Raw genomic sequence first — 15456 nt, 5'->3', positions numbered from 1 at the left:
AAGTAAGCCCGCCCAAACCAATGAGGAGAGCCAACTCAAGATGATATATGTTGTACTCCGCTTGGGGGCTTACGCCATTGAGAAGTTTTGACAAGAAGCCCTCCTGTTGGTGGATCGGAGGTTCATCCTTGTTCCCAAGCGAGATCGGAGCTCAAAGGGCGTATGCCATGACTCTTGGTGTTTTCTTGGTGTTTTTCCGCGTGATTATATCTGTGGGCTGTCCCTGTCATTTTTGATCTTCCGTTTTCTTTTCTTTCTTCTTCTTTCCCTTTTTTTTTTTTTTCACTCACCAAACATTGATATAAGACTGTGTCTATTAATGATACTAATATGACCACTAACAGAAACCCTTCCCCCTTATCTTCTGTGGGCTTGGCAGGCACCGAGTACCAGATCCACCCTCGCTTCGACTCTCTACAACTTACGAGAGAATAATTACCCCGGACCTAAGAACAGACCAGATCAGACCAGACCAGACCAAGATTGGAAGGGAAATGATTTCTCTCAGGTCATCGATTCAGCAGACATTGAATGGCATTGGCTATTGCCATCTCCTTCCGGGGAAACCTAAACAAGGTGCCGGGTAAGCGGGTATAGCCTGAAGCTCTCGAAACATACGAAATTCACGAAACGAGGGGAAGGCCCCAACGTTACATCCAGAAAATCGATATCATATGGTGATGGGGTTATTGACTATTGACGGAATCACGACCCTCGACACGCGATTCGAAAATGTGCCCCAAGTCCTGTCATGCCAAAGGCATCCCCGAACCATACAATATAGATCCGAATATATTCCGGAGCATGGACTTGACTCCGGGATTGGGGAGGAAAAAAAAAGACGACATCTGCCCTCGTGGCAAATTCAACCGGAAACGTTCTCAACTTGGAAATTTTCAAGCTTCACCGGCAATATCCGACTGGAATTCTCGATATGATTCGACGAAAAAACAAAAAAGTGGGCTTCGGACTGGCCCTTCCAGTATCCCCAGAGAGATGCCAAAAAGGTGCCAGGAGACCTCATTCGCTCGGATGGATCCAATCTGAGTCAGTCCACTCAATCCTCGCCATTTCATTGCTTGACTTTCACTTCCGTGCCGTGTGGTTACATGCGTGGGTCAATTCATCTCGGCTTCGGCCATTCGCCGTTGGACGATAAACACGATCGCATCCACGGTCGAGCTGCGAACAGTGGCCAATATCCGACCTTTTCAGATGAGCCTTATTGCCATATTGGGGGCAACACCTTGAAATTTGTGATTTTTTTACCTTTCTATATATTTTTTGATTTTTTACTCGAGATAAGGAGTCCTCCGGTCCCACTCAGCCTCGGATGTTGGGTGAAAAATTGCATATATAGTATTATTCACACCTTTCTTTTTTTTCCCTCTTTCTCTACTTTGACTGCGATTTTTTTCTGGCCCTCTTGAAAGAGAAGGCATCATCTGGTCTCGTAGCCATGTCCTCCACAGACCGTGATGCTGAGACTCCTGCGGCGTATGTACACTTCATGCACAATTCATACAATTCATGAGTTGCAGCTAACCCTATCTTTAGTCCTCCGTCCTACGATACCGAGGATGTCACCCAAAGTGTCGTCCTGAACGAAAAGGCCATGGACGCCGATTTCGACAAGGAGAACCTAGTCACCGCTGATGGTGGCGAACCTACGCTCTCGGAGAAGACTTCCTTGCGCCATGTCGCCGAGAACTTGCCCCTCTCCGCCTGGTTGGTGGCTGTCGTCGAGCTCTGCGAGCGTTTCACATACTATGGCATGTCTGGTCTGTTCCAGAACTACATTCAGCGACCTCGCGATGGTAGCCAGGGACGTGGTGCCCTCGGTATGGATCACCAAGGTGCCACCGGTCTTACCACCTTCTTCCAGTTCTGGTGTTATGTTACCCCTATTATCGGTGCCATCATCGCCGATCAGTACCTCGGCAAGTATAAGACCATTGTGGTGTTCTGTATCATCTACATGGTTGGTCTGCTCATCCTGGTCTGTACCTCCATCCCCACTGCCCTGGAACACGGCTCGGGTATCGGTGGTTTCATTGTCGCCATCTTGATCATTGGTCTGGGTACCGGTGGTATCAAGAGTAACGTGGCTCCTTTGATTGCGGATCAGTACAAGCGGAAGAAGATGGCCGTTTCCACCACCAAGAAGGGCGAGCGTGTCATTATCGACCCCGCCCTGACCATCCAGCGTATTTACATGATCTTCTACGGATGTATCAACGTCGGCTCGCTGTCCCTGCTCGCCACTCCCTACATGGAACTATACATCGATTTCTGGCCCGCCTACCTTCTCTGTCTCTGCATGTTCATGGTCGGTACCCTGGTGATCGTCCTCGGCCGCAAGCACTACGTCGTTCGCCCACCCCAGGGCTCCATCATCACGGACGCGTTCCGTGCTATCTGGATGATGATCAAGAACCGCAACATGGATGCCCCCAAGCCCTCATGGCAGACCGAGCGCAATGGTGCGTCCGCTGTCACCTGGGACGACCACTTTATCGATGAGCTGAAGCGCGCCCTGGTCGCCTGCCGCGTGTTCGCCTTCTACCCGATCTACTGGGTCGTCTACGGACAATTCTCCAGCAACTTCGTCACCCAAGCCGGTCAGATGGAGGGCCACGGCATCCCCAACGATCTGATGCAGAACTTTGACCCCATCTCCATCATCGTGTTCATCCCCATCCTCGAAACCTGCGTCTACCCCGTGATGCGCCGCATGAAGATCCCCTTCCGCCCTATCACCCGTATCGCCCTTGGTTTCGTCGTCGGCTCGCTTGCCATGATGTACGCCGCTATCGTGCAACACTTGATCTACACCGCCGGACCCTGCTACGAGTCCCCTCTGTGCGAGGCCTCCATGATCGACGGAATTGCCCAGGGAAACAAGGTGCACATCGCCATCCAAACCCCGGCCTACGTCTTCATGGGTGTGTCTGAGATTTTCGCCTCCGTCTCCGGTCTCGAGTACGCCTACACCAAGGCGCCGCCCAGCATGAAGTCCTTTGTGCAGGCCATGTACCTTCTCACGAACGCATTCGGATCCGCTATCGCCGAAGCTCTCACTCCCGCCGCCTTTGATCCCGCCATCTTGTGGATGTTCACCGGCCTTGCCTGTGCATCCTGCCTGTGTGGAATCATCTTCTACGCCATCTTCCACCACCTGAACGCCCAGGAAGATGACATGAATGCTCTCGATGCCGATGACTACATGCCCGAGGCTCCGGTCGACGCGGAACGACACCAGTCCAAGTCCGAGTAAGCATCGCACCCGCGGTGTTTTTGTAATAATTTGTTTTTCTTTGTTCTTTTTTTTTTGTTGGCATTCGCATTGGCATTGCAAGTATCTCTCTACGCTGGGATCGTACTTTTTTTCATCTTCGCTTGCATCACCGGAGCACTTTTTTGTGTTTTAAAACTGCTGTGCAGATCATGAGACGTGGTATGATAGGACGCTCGGTTTAATTTAGTATATAACTCATAAATCAAAATGAAAATAATCAATCCACAACATGTAAAAGAAATAAACTCCACATCTTATCTTCAAATGTACTATGGATATGATCGACTGCTAACGGTAGTCTTAGACTCCAAAGGCCCCCATCGCCGACTCGGCTACCCCACGCCAGTGGCCCACTCGGTGTTGAGCCTGGCCGCGGGGACAGACCTCCACAATGGCTCGAATATGATTCACTGCAGTCTGCATGGACTCTTGAAGTGGGTTCAAGTTCATCTCATCAAGCATCTTCCCCGCTCCCTTTTCGCGACAGACGGACTCAAAGAGCTTTTCCATCCGGGTCTGCTCCTCTTTGCCCTCTAGGGTCCATTTCATATTCCATAAAAAGGCACGCGGTGGATTCCAACGAGGGGCGGGTACTACACTGCTGAACTCCCAGTCCAGAACGGCGGTGATCGGATAATCGGGCTGATCCGGGTCACACATGATATTTGCAAAATGGAGATCCCTATGTGCGAGGACATAGACGACCTGGTTCAGCTGTTCGGCATGTTCCTGAATAGCTGTGGCGAAAGCGTGAATTCTCGGAATCAGATCTCTATAAGATTCAAGTGACGGATGCTTTTCAATGGCGTAGATATAGCGCTCGAGACAGGCAACGGTAAAGGCCACAAAGCTATTGAACCCCTGAGAAGGAATAGGGTTCAACAACTCAAGGGACTCGGATCCCGCCCAGTACTTCTCTAGATCGGGCAATTCCCAGAAATTCTCATCGATTGGAGGGCCGTGGGTGATTTCGCCATTCGTGAGGGTCAACCCGCCGACATAGCTCTCCCAAGGGTGCGCATGAAGCTCGATCAGGTAGTCTGTCAATTGGTGGACCATTTTATTACGGACTTCTATCGACAGAGTATCGTAAATCTGATCGATACTCTTCCCGGGAGCCTTTTCAAGGAGAGTGAATTCATGCCGGATGATATTATTATCGGTGGAATCGTAGCGAATGATAGCGGGGATAGGGATGGTAGTGTTTTGACGGACCCATGTCATGATTCCGACTTCATTACGAGTTTTGATGGTAGGGAGTCGACAACCTGAGACACGTAAGACCAGAGTTACCGAGCCATCTGCATTGACTGGAAGCACAGAGCCATCCGATGTATGAATCGGGGTGTGTGCTGCAAAATGGACCAGGTAGATAGAATGAAATGCCGCTGTGACTTGAAGAGGTTCGATTGAGGTAGGAGCCGGGAGATCCAAGGACACGATCAGTTGACTGATAGTGTCGGCGCTCAGCGCTGGAGGAAGATGGCTGTCTGCCATTGTAGAGGACGTCACAGAGTCTCAATATAGGGATGATGGGACGATTGGTGAGAGAGTGTAAGACATGGCGCTAACCCTACTAGTAGCATGTGACCGTTATCTATGTACTAGTTAGTAGATGATGATCCCTGTGCCTGGAGTTCCAGACATGCAAATGTACGTTCCAAGTAGAACTAGCCGTTTATACTATACGGGCACAAGATCCTATAGAACGAATAGAATTGTGTTTGAACCTGAAATACAGTACGTCCCGAAACTGGTGCGACCAACACTCGACTACACTCGACTGATATTCTAGCCCCATGGCCAAGTTAATGATACATTGTAATCTACGAAACAATACAGGGCTCCGGAAAATTCCCAATCCAGATTAGTGTGACTTGGCAGTGGGCGCACCAGTTTTGGAGTAGCAACGCTTGAAGTTGAACTGAGTACATCGCCCAGAAACCATACCTTGAATTCCCCGAAGGCCAAGCTTCTGCTCCCATCCCCACATCCCCACCTTGGCTATGGGTTGTAGAAAAAGAGCAAATATGCACCGAGACGAACGAGGGTTGGGATTGAGATTGTCCTTCATCCATTCCGCTCATGGATTCCTGATTGACTTGATTAAGCATAGTTGAGGCGAATTTTGGGGTACATCTTAGAGACGGTTGACGGTTCGAGTCTTTAGCTGATTTGAAAGATTTTAAACCTACACAGCAGGTGGGAGGAACTGCGAGGGCAAATGAACTAAGATAGAAATCAAGATGCCTACATCGGCCTCGTATTAAGGCATCAAGATAAAATATCTGATCCCACGGTAAATAGATCCCATGGATGCCTATGAGGCTCATGCCTTGGACCGTGATTGGCTATGTCTCGTATACAATTCTCTGTAGGCTATTTCCAGAGCATTCTGGATTTGATTCTTATTGCCTATATTGTCTATATTGCCTATATTGTCTATATTGTCTATTGTATATTGTAAATGGTCCAATACATCATAATCATGACGTGCAGACTCACGTTGCCACGGCACGTCAAGTACTAGGTACATGTCATGAAGTGGATATCACCAGACAAAGCCAAGTACCCAGTACCTTGGAAAATATCCTTGCGGATCCTTGACCGAATGCCGATCTGTCTGAAATAGAACAGGGAGGGTGGTCAATCTCAACAGACTCCACAAAACCGCAGCATGTAGGAACAGTGCACTGTCCACTCTGTAGGAAATTGTTAAAAATAGGGGGAGACCCCTAAAAAAAAACACCATAATTTTTGACTCTGATGAAACATAATATATGAAACCTATGAAACCCGACCCTTGAATCCCATTTAATTCAATTCCCCAAACGCTTAACGTTCGCGACTAATCCCCGGACCTTATTGGCTTTGCTCTCCCTGACACCGCCAGCACTTCTGCCCTTACCCTCCACTTCTCCCGTCTCACCCTTCCCTCCTTCATCCCCTCCCCCCTTATCCATTTCAGAACTTGAGAATCTGCACATCATGAGTGTGAGTAAACCAATATGGCCTTGTTTATCTGAATTTGCTTTCTGACCCGACTTTCCCTAGTACCAGAGCTTAGGGGATAACACCTCCGGCGGCTACGGCCAGTACAACCCGTACGGAAGTCAGCAGCAGAGCAATCCCTATGGAGCCCAGGAACAACCACAGAGCTATGGATATGGTGCTGGTTACAACCAGGCGGGTGCCGCAGAACAGGGAAATGGTGGCTATGGTATGTTAACCCGATGATCTCACCTTGCGACGAGTCTAATTTCTCTCGACAGAGATGTCCAACATCAACCAAGCCTCATCTGGTGGCCCAACTGCGATTCTGAACAAGTGCAAGGAGATGAATGAGGGTATCGCTGAGCTGACCAAGAAGCGCGAGACCCAATTGGTCGCCGCCCAAAAGTCCCTTCTGGACTCGAGCACCGGCAAAGAAGATCAGGCTTCGCGCCAAACACTCGACTACATTGAGGATGAGATCAATACTGCGCTGCGCTACCTGCGCGATCAATTCAAGCGCATCAAGGAGACCCCGGGATCCGGCGACTCGCGCGTGCAGGGCCAGGTCGAGAACGTCAGCCGCAACCTGCGTCGTGAGATTGAGTCGTACCAGCGCACACAGAGCGACTTCCAGAAGCGTCTGGAGGAGCAAGTGCGCCGCCGATACGAGATTGCCAACCCCGAGGCGTCCCCCGAGGAGTTGGAGCAGGGTGTGCAGAATGTTCTGATGGGACAGGAGCAGAGCTTTGTTGTATGTCTTCCCCCCGAATCGAATCTTTTGCACCAGTCACTTTGCTAACGTTGGAGGATTAGGTTCCCGGTACACGCACTCGCCAGGCCAACGATGCCCGTCAGGCTACTCTGCAGCGTTCCGCCGCCATCCGCAAAATCGAACAAGATCTGATCGAACTTAGCCACTTGTACAACGAGGTCGCAGAGCTGGTGCACCAGCAGGAGCCTGCAGTCGAACAGATTCAACATGGAGCCGAGGAGACACACCGCAACGTCGAGCAGGCCAATACCAAGCTTGACACCGCTATTCAGAGCGCGAAGAACGCTCGGCGCTGGAAGTGGTATGCACTGATTATCATCCGTAAGTATTCGCCTGTCTGCCTACCAAAATCTGGCTCCGCTAACTTAGTCCCTAGTCATTATCATTGGTATTGTCGTCGGTGTGGCCGTCGGTGTCACCCAAGCCAATAAGAAATGATCTGTCTCTTGCACTCCCCTGTTTATTTCGTCTATGTATGACCTTTCCCGGGGACGCATCGCCCCCATTTGTCTTTATCCCCTCGTTATACCACCCCTTCGCATTTCCTTGTGTACAAGCAAAATGTCTTTCAGACCCTCTTTTCTTTTTGTGCCTTTGCTTCCTAGCTGTACCTGCGTGTTCGCATACAGCTACTCCGCGCCGAACACGCGATGGCTCTTGATGATTGGTCGCTGTTTCGGGGCTGTCGTGATGTCGCAGCGCATGGATGTATATACTAGATTGCTTTCTTCGGCCCCCCTCCCTGTTTGTCGCTAGAACCTATGTAATACTGTCTAATAATCAATTCCTTTGCGTATGAGTCTGATGTATACCATAGCGAAGTCCCGAGGTAGGTGGTTTGCGCAGTGTAATGTAAATTTAACTCAATCGTTTAGGGGTATCCGACTGAACAGACTCTTTCGGAATAACAAGCACCAGAACGCCCAATCAATCCACCATTTATGCCTTCTCCTTTCTCTCCTTCTCGCGCTGCTCCTCGGCCGGTGTCTTCGTCTTCAACTGCAATGCATGCAATCCGCCCTCACGAGCCATCTCTTCCTTGAACAATGCGTAGACCATACGGTGGCGAGCGGGCTGCATCTTCGACTCGAAGGAATCAGAGACAATTGTCACACTGCGAAAGATTAGACATTCACTCTTGGTGTTCGGATGTGGGGGAAACGAACTGGAAATGCGTCTCTTTCGACACTGACCCTTCCATTGCAGCGTGGTGCGCATGGAGGTGAGAGTCATTCCGGATCTCGAGTTTCGAAGGTGTGAATGCGTGGGCGATCTATACAAGAAAAGAGAGGAAATGTTAGCAATGCAGATGGACAACACGGGCGATGTGGCTCACCTTGTCGCGCATGACATCTTCCAACGGGGTATTAGAGGCCATCCTAGCAGAAACAGAGAAGAGACGACGAGGGATCAGTCCCGGAAGACTGCGAGGAAGCATTTAGAATAAACAGAAGCGATCAAAGGGAACGAGGAGGAGAAAGGAACGTCCGCAACTGAAGCCAATCGGATGTTTTTGTTTTCGGGGAACTTCACTCTCAATGACATCAACTCGTTTTTTTCGCTCGACACCTCAATTGCTCATCTAATTTTTTTTTTTTTTTTTTTTGGCTGTGAGATGAATTCCAAATATTAAAAATCTGAAATTGAAAATGTCTGGCAGTTTACTCTCCGTGCTTTCGCGTTCGAATGCGCGCGTCTGCTTCACTCGGCGAACACACCTCAGCGCAAGACTCTTGTCGACTCTGCCGAATACACATATATTCCGCGCACTCCAGAGCCATGACCCTGAAAGCCTCGCTGTAGTGCATAGCGCCTCTTCCCGGTCATTCACCTATGGTAGTCTAATTGCCGACATTGTTCGCGCTAAGGATGACCTGGAACAAACGGCCGCCAAAGTGCAGGGCCAATTGGCTGGCGAGCGGGTTGCCTTCCTCGCGGAGAACAGCTATGACTACGTAGGTACTGTTGTCTTGAATCCCACCGAAGAAGATATTTAGAATACTAATAGACACATAGTGACGCTGCTGGCGATCTTTGCTAGTGATGCCATTGCGCTCCCGCTCTCGCCGTCTTTCCCGACTGGCGAGCTGAAGTATATCTTGGATAATTCACAAGCTAGGATGCTGCTGACAACCGAGAATTATGCCGATAAAGGCATGGAACTCTTGCGAGAGGGGTTGGAGCGTGAACCTCTGTTTGCTATCCGCAATAAACTCACAGAGGGCGCACTGAGTGGCGAGAGTGTAACCCTGCACGATCTGAAGCAGCCTCCGTCCGGTGGGATGATGTTATATACATCTGGGACCACGAATCGACCCGTAGGCCCAGTCACTTCCCTGTAAGAAGCTATTACTAACTCAAAACAGAAAGGTGTTCTCATCCCGCAATCGGCACTGGCAGCGCAAGCATCTTCACTACTAGAAGCATGGAAATACACACCTGATGACCGGCTTCTTCACATGCTCCCACTACACCACATCCACGGGGTGGTAAACGCAATCCTGGCACCAATAGTAGCAGGTTCCTCAATCGAGTTCATGTACCCCTTCAACCCGGATAAAGTCTGGAAACGACTAGCAGCACCTTTCCTCCCATCCGATGCTTCAAAATCACCCATCACATTCCTCACTGCCGTCCCAACAATCTACAACCGCCTCATGGCCACCTTCCCTAAACTAACCCCAGAGCTCCAAAAAGCTGCAAAAGAAGGAATCTCCCCTCAAAACCTCCGCTTGACCATCTCCGGCTCCGCCGCTCTCCCAACCCCAACAAAAGCGGCCTGGACAAACCTCAGCAACGGCAATGTCCTTCTAGAACGCTTCGGCATGACCGAAGTCGGCATGGCGATTAGCTGCGGCCTCGACGCCGCAGACCGCATCGACGGCAGCGTCGGCTGGCCGCTCCCAGGCGTTGAAGCCCGACTCGCCGACCTCGAGACGGGTGATATCATTCCAATCGAAGAAAATAATGCCAATGGCCGTGAACGCGAAGGCGAGATTCAGATCCGCGGCGAAACAGTCTTCGACCATTACTGGGGGAACGAGAAAGCCACGCGCGAGAGTTTCGTGCAGAGCGACGATGGAGGCAGAGCGTGGTTCTGCACAGGTGATGTGGCTACCCGTCGGGTGGTTGATGGCGCTGGCAGTGGAGCGAGCGGCGATTGGGCTCAGGGACCGATGTATTTCATCCAGGGGCGGAAGAGTGTTGATATTATCAAGACCGGGGCTGAGAAGGTTAGCGCGCTGGAGGTTGAGAGGGAGTTACTTTCTCTGTATGTTGCTTTTTCCGGGATATTCACATCAAAGATCTATACTGACGATGCTGCTCTAGACCCCAAGTCATTGAAGCCGCGGTCGTTGGTCTCCCGTCTGAACAGTGGGGTCAGAAGATCGCTGCTGTGGTTGTCCTTTCTCCTGATGCGGCTGCTTCGGGTCGCAATGGTCAATCGTGGGGCCCGATGGATATGCGGCGCGCGCTGAAGGGTTCTCTTGCTTCCTTTAAGATTCCCCAGGAGATGAAGGTTTTGGAGGCCATTCCGAGGAATGCGATGGGGAAGGTCAATAAGAAGGCACTTGTGAAAGAGGTCTTTGGTATTTGAAGATCGAAACAACTACACTGTACAATATTGCAAATTTACTAAACCTGAAGGTTGAGTGGTGGAGTTATGTGGACTTATTACTTTCTCTACTCGACCAGAACATGTACAACACTGTCGAAGAACATTGAAGAATTAAACCATTTCTCATTTCTTGGCTGGAAAAATAAACCTAAATTGCTTGCTCTTCATTTCAAATTCGTGGCATCATATCAAGGGAAACCAAAGTCTAGTCCAGTGTCCACCTAGATCTGACGGTGCAGACCCTCATTCTCAGCACGGGTGACCTCCGAGTCGACACGGGGATCAAGCTTGTTGGCAATGCTTGAACCATGGGGAGCGGTGGTACCAGTGGTACCAGTAGTTCCAGTGGCAGGGGTATTATAACTGCTACCAGCAACAGCATTCTGACGACCAGCAGTATCAAGACCAGAGCCACCAAGCGCCGAGCTAGTGGGAATACCAGTAGCGCCACGAGTGTGGGTGCCGTGGGTAGTAGTACCAGCACCAGTACCAGCGATAGTAGACTGATGCTGAGCACTACTATCACGGTCCGAGTCAACGCGGGGGTCCAACTTGTTGGCGATGTTGGAACTGTGGGGTCCAGCATTTGTGCTGCTGCTGCCGGGCGTAGCAATGGGACCGCCGGTAGTGTACACAGGCTGTTCGCGGATAGTGTTGTGGGTAGCGCCAGTTCCAGAGCCCAGGGCTGAGCCGTGAGTGCCCGTAGCGGTGGTGTGATGAGTAGACCCAAGACCAGCACCGGCACCGGCACCAGCGCCAGAGAGACCACCATGATGAGCACGGTTATCGCGGTCAGAGTCGACGCGGGGATCGACCTTGTTGGCGATGTTGGAGCTATGGGGGCCGGCATTGGTGCTACCAGTGGTGCCGTGAGTAGATCCAAGACCAGCACCGGTGCCAGTCACGTCGGATGTGCCGTGGGTAGTACCAGAGCCCAGAGTAGAGCTGTGAGTACCGGCTGTACCATGAGTAGATCCAAGGCCGGCACCAGTGAGATCATCGTGGTGAGCACGGTTATCGCGGTCAGAGTCGACGCGGGGATCAATCTTGTTGGCAATGCTGGAACCGTGAGGACCTGTGTTAGTGCTGCTAGTGGTGCCGTGGGTGGTTCCAGAGCCCAGAGCAGAGCTGTGAGTGCCAGTTGTGCCATGGGTAGATCCAAGACCGGCACCAGTGCCGGTCACACCTGAGGTGCCATGTGTAGTGCCAGTACCGGCGAGACCCTCGTGGCGAGCACGGTTATCGCGGTCAGAGTCGACGCGGGGATCGACCTTGTTGGCGATGTTGGAGTTGTGGGGGCCGGCATTGGTGCTGCCAGTGGTGCCGTGAGTAGATCCAAGACCAGCACCGGTGCCAGTCACGCCGGATGTGCCGTGGGTAGTACCAGAGCCCAGAGTAGAGCTGTGAGTACCGGTTGTACCATGAGTAGATCCAAGACCGGCGCCTGTCGCATGGGTGTGGGCAGCACGGTTGTCTAAGTCAGTTAGTACTGAATGCTCTTTGAGGGATGTGAGATATGAAGTGAAATGACAAACCTTTATCACTGTCGACACGGGGGTCGAGCTTGTTAGCCAAGTTTGACTTGTGAGGTCCATGGTTGGAGGACTTGGTCGACTCGTGCGACTCGTCCTTTTTGCCAGTCAGGGCCTCTTCGGCCTTGCGTACAAACTGCATGTTGGTGATGGTATTGATGGTATTGATGAAAGTTGAAGTGGGTTGAGTTGAAGTTATGTAGATGTGGGAGATGGTTAGAGAAGATAGGAAGTGATTTCCCCCTGGGGAAAGAAGAGGGTATTTATGTCTTCTTTGTAAGAGTCAAACATTAGAATGACGTTCATGTTTTCAATGTGATGGTGTACAAATGCACCAGCTTGGCAACGTATAGCAAACGCCTCCAGGTGCCACGATCTGCTATTGGGTAGGATGGACATGAATGGAGTTACATGGTCAGCCACTTAAATCAGGGTATTGTCATAAAAGGGCCAAACAAGACATATTTTCTAGAAAACTGGCCGTCATCCCTGATTCAGACCGAATATCAAAATCCAAAACAATTGCGTCATGGGGACCTGCCAAGGAAATATGCCAACTATATGCACCTGGGGAATTGTACTGAACACATCCTAGTCCATTTCATAGCCAACCAGAACTGGAATGAAATCATGGGTAAGAATACAGAGCATGTTTCTTGTTCTCAAGTCTCAGCTTGGTTGTACAATATACGTTACCTTGTATTCCGGACTTGTGATAGGGCTTGGAAGTCGAAGACTAGTTGGTTTAGTTGTCTATTAGTGCAATTATAAACCAGCCAATGACCTAATAGACAGACACAAAACCATATATCTACTTACTTTCTCATAGAATAATCTCAGAACTGCTAGTCTGCCAGACTGCAAGGTCGAAGTTGTTGTCTACGTCATCGATATAGTTCACAGTCACATGACTGGGATCATATCCTATATTCATATGCTCTTCACATTTGATACCCCGGAAAAGATGAGAGCAATCCTTGACAATCGCTCAACATGAATAACGTGACTGATTCTCTTGCTTTGATACCAGGCCCTGCAAAGACCAAGTCCCGAACCCCGATTTGATCTGCTGAAATTCTTTGTGAGACCAAGAGGCTTAGGATTTGTTTATCCAGACTGGTGGTATAAAGCTGCTCTATTTTTGACCGATGAGCAGCGAAGTGCCAGGCCACTTGAATTGGGTCTCTACATAGCCTCCAATCGAGATCATCAGTGCTGGAAGCTCCAGTCATTGCAGCGCAACCTGTGAAAGTTATGATCTATGAGGCCTTGCTGGACGATATATTATCTCTGAGACCCAACGACTGCTTAAATACCTCTAGCCAACTCATTGATGGAGCCATTTCACAAAATCACCGGACAAATTTTCAGAGCTTCTTGCTGCAGAGTCTTTGAAGCACCATGTTCCGATGCCAAGGCCAAGGATCCCATTGACTCACATGTTCTTTATGCTGTTCGCTCGAACAACCAGTTCACCTCGATGACAATCTCAACTGGATTCCCATCTTGAGAAACTTGCTCCCCAGTCAAACTGTCACACCCTCCAATTCAGAAGTGCACTTGCAGTCATGAATAAGATCGTCTCCGCCTTGAAATTTCCCGGGTCAGCTATGAGCAACGGCGATGAATATAGCTGTCAAATACATCAATCTCAGTTAAAATGATCCAGATAATATGGTTTTTCATTCCTGATCACAACTGGTCAATCGATGAGGTTGAAAATGGCTCCACCAAAATTGCTGATGTCAGCAGCCGGCCGCTCCCGCAAGTCCACGATATGGCTGTCGATGAAGTTACATAGACAACTGAATCCGGTAATTCAGATCTGTGGGGTTGCAGTTCGAGGTTCTTTAGAATCTTTGCTGGTAGACCCGCATTTCCCCCCTTGCGACCCTGAAATTTTCACATTCATTCAAATCGAAAAGAGCATCCCTTGAAAACCGATAAAGCACGAGCGTTTCCCACAGTCTTTACCATCTAAGGATCTCCGGCCACAGGTCGTATAATAAGCCATGTGGATCATCTCGTTCTGGCTTTTCCCCGTGATATCCGGGTGCATGTGGATAGGTAAGGGTCGAAATACACGAGGGGTTGAAAGTACTTCACTAACTGCTCTATAGCTACCTTAGTAGCCATGATGTCAACCTGGGCAGCAGAAGGAAAACCAAGATATATCACCATGGATGATGGGCTCACCATTCCGTAAGTCTAACTGATGGACTCTTCGGCGACATAGACTGAGTCAATTGAACAATTAGTTACATTTCCCATATCGGAGCCGAAGGGCTCAAACCGCTGTTCATTGCCGGCAGTGCAGTAACAGTCGTGTTTATGGATCTCGGTCTCCTCTCTGAGCGTTGGCTCCGCCATGCCGGCCAACTTGCCCCAAACAAAGGGCGGTTCGACAAGACCTGTGCTGTTGGATCGATTCTTTTCTCCATTGCCGGGGCTGTAGGTCTCATTCTTCTGTCCATCTTCGACACGAAGAATCATCACAGCCTCCACAACGGGTTTCTGGGCATGTTCATGTATGACTCCCCTCCTTTCTTCCCAGATACACCCTCTAACTGGATTCTAGAGGGTGCTACGTGGTTTGCGCCCTCCTGGTGTGTCTGGAATACATCCAAATCGGCCGATTCTACCATCCACGAGCCCGTATCTTAATATTCAGCTTCGCCATCAAAGCTCTTTTCGTCATCTGCGAACTTGCTGTCGCGATTGCATTTGGCGTATGCATGAAAAAGGGAAATAAGCAGAATGCAGCAGCTATTTTGGAATGGGGTAAGATTCCAGCCCTGTCTGATTGCACAAAAGAAGCTAATTTGAGCAGTTGCCGCCTATATTTTCGCTTTATTTGTACTTTCTTTTATCATTGATCTGCTACCGTCCGTTCGCACTAAGAAACGAGTTCCTCAGGGTGAAAAGTATACTCGACCAGGTGTGGAGGATCGCCCAATTGACTTTTAGGTCTTTTAGATCGAGGGTATAGTCTGATCTGCAGGGTATTAAATAATTATAATAGATCTAGAACAGTTCTTGCCACGGACTTTGGCCACATGTGGTGATATCATCCATTCTGGGGGGAAAGGAAGAAACTCCTGAACGTCTTGGAAAAAAGAACTCTGAACAATTCAATAATTTCAAGATTGGAAGCAATTAATACATTAATACATCGATGTATGATGCTTCGCACACCCTTGTAGCACAATCTCAACTATCGCCCATGTCATCCAATGCATCA

General features: G+C 49.8%; 7 protein-coding genes across 7 annotated transcripts; 4 read left to right on the top strand and 3 right to left on the bottom strand.

The window, feature by feature from the left end:
• Positions 1–1459: 1459 nt before the first annotated feature.
• On the top strand, positions 1460–3277 carry N7447_011118 (peptide MFS transporter; the record flags this gene model as incomplete). The annotated part of the gene is made up of 2 exons (XM_057235380.1): positions 1460–1497; positions 1558–3277. 2 exons carry the CDS (start codon positions 1460–1462, stop codon positions 3275–3277), a joined length of 1758 nt encoding a protein of 585 aa, XP_057080698.1.
• A 321-nt stretch (positions 3278–3598) lies between these two features.
• N7447_011117 (phosphotransferase family protein) lies at positions 3599–4795 on the bottom strand (the record flags this gene model as incomplete). Its single annotated transcript, XM_057235379.1, has 1 exon — positions 3599–4795. The coding sequence occupies one exon, from the start codon at positions 4793–4795 to the stop codon at positions 3599–3601; it is 1197 nt and encodes a 398-aa protein (XP_057080697.1).
• Positions 4796–6286: 1491 nt separating this feature from the next.
• N7447_011116 (syntaxin) lies at positions 6287–7502 on the top strand (the record flags this gene model as incomplete). The annotated part of the gene is made up of 5 exons (XM_057235378.1): positions 6287–6292; positions 6353–6518; positions 6571–7043; positions 7106–7385; positions 7441–7502. 5 exons carry the CDS (start codon positions 6287–6289, stop codon positions 7500–7502), a joined length of 987 nt encoding a protein of 328 aa, XP_057080696.1.
• Positions 7503–8003: 501 nt separating this feature from the next.
• N7447_011115 (BolA family protein) lies at positions 8004–8502 on the bottom strand (the record flags this gene model as incomplete). Its single annotated transcript, XM_057235377.1, has 3 exons — positions 8004–8178; positions 8231–8337; positions 8401–8502. The coding sequence occupies 3 exons, from the start codon at positions 8500–8502 to the stop codon at positions 8004–8006; spliced, it is 384 nt and encodes a 127-aa protein (XP_057080695.1).
• Positions 8503–8713: 211 nt separating this feature from the next.
• Positions 8714–10662, top strand: N7447_011114 (acyl-CoA synthetase; the record flags this gene model as incomplete). Its single annotated transcript, XM_057235376.1, has 4 exons — positions 8714–9023; positions 9081–9382; positions 9431–10335; positions 10395–10662. The coding sequence occupies 4 exons, from the start codon at positions 8714–8716 to the stop codon at positions 10660–10662; spliced, it is 1785 nt and encodes a 594-aa protein (XP_057080694.1).
• A 242-nt stretch (positions 10663–10904) lies between these two features.
• On the bottom strand, positions 10905–12357 carry N7447_011113 (uncharacterized protein; the record flags this gene model as incomplete). The annotated part of the gene is made up of 2 exons (XM_057235375.1): positions 10905–12157; positions 12219–12357. 2 exons carry the CDS (start codon positions 12355–12357, stop codon positions 10905–10907), a joined length of 1392 nt encoding a protein of 463 aa, XP_057080693.1.
• Positions 12358–14227: 1870 nt separating this feature from the next.
• On the top strand, positions 14228–15182 carry N7447_011112 (Frag1/DRAM/Sfk1 family protein; the record flags this gene model as incomplete). Its single annotated transcript, XM_057235374.1, has 5 exons — positions 14228–14282; positions 14336–14417; positions 14474–14743; positions 14794–14996; positions 15046–15182. The coding sequence occupies 5 exons, from the start codon at positions 14228–14230 to the stop codon at positions 15180–15182; spliced, it is 747 nt and encodes a 248-aa protein (XP_057080692.1).
• Positions 15183–15456: the final 274 nt, after the last annotated feature.

The sequence above is a fragment of the Penicillium robsamsonii genome (assembly GCF_028829455.1).
Source record: "Penicillium robsamsonii strain IBT 29466 chromosome Unknown utg000008l_segment0_segment0, whole genome shotgun sequence".
NCBI classification, from domain to species: Eukaryota; Fungi; Ascomycota; class Eurotiomycetes; order Eurotiales; family Aspergillaceae; genus Penicillium; species Penicillium robsamsonii.
This window is presented reverse-complemented; position numbering and strand designations above follow the sequence as displayed.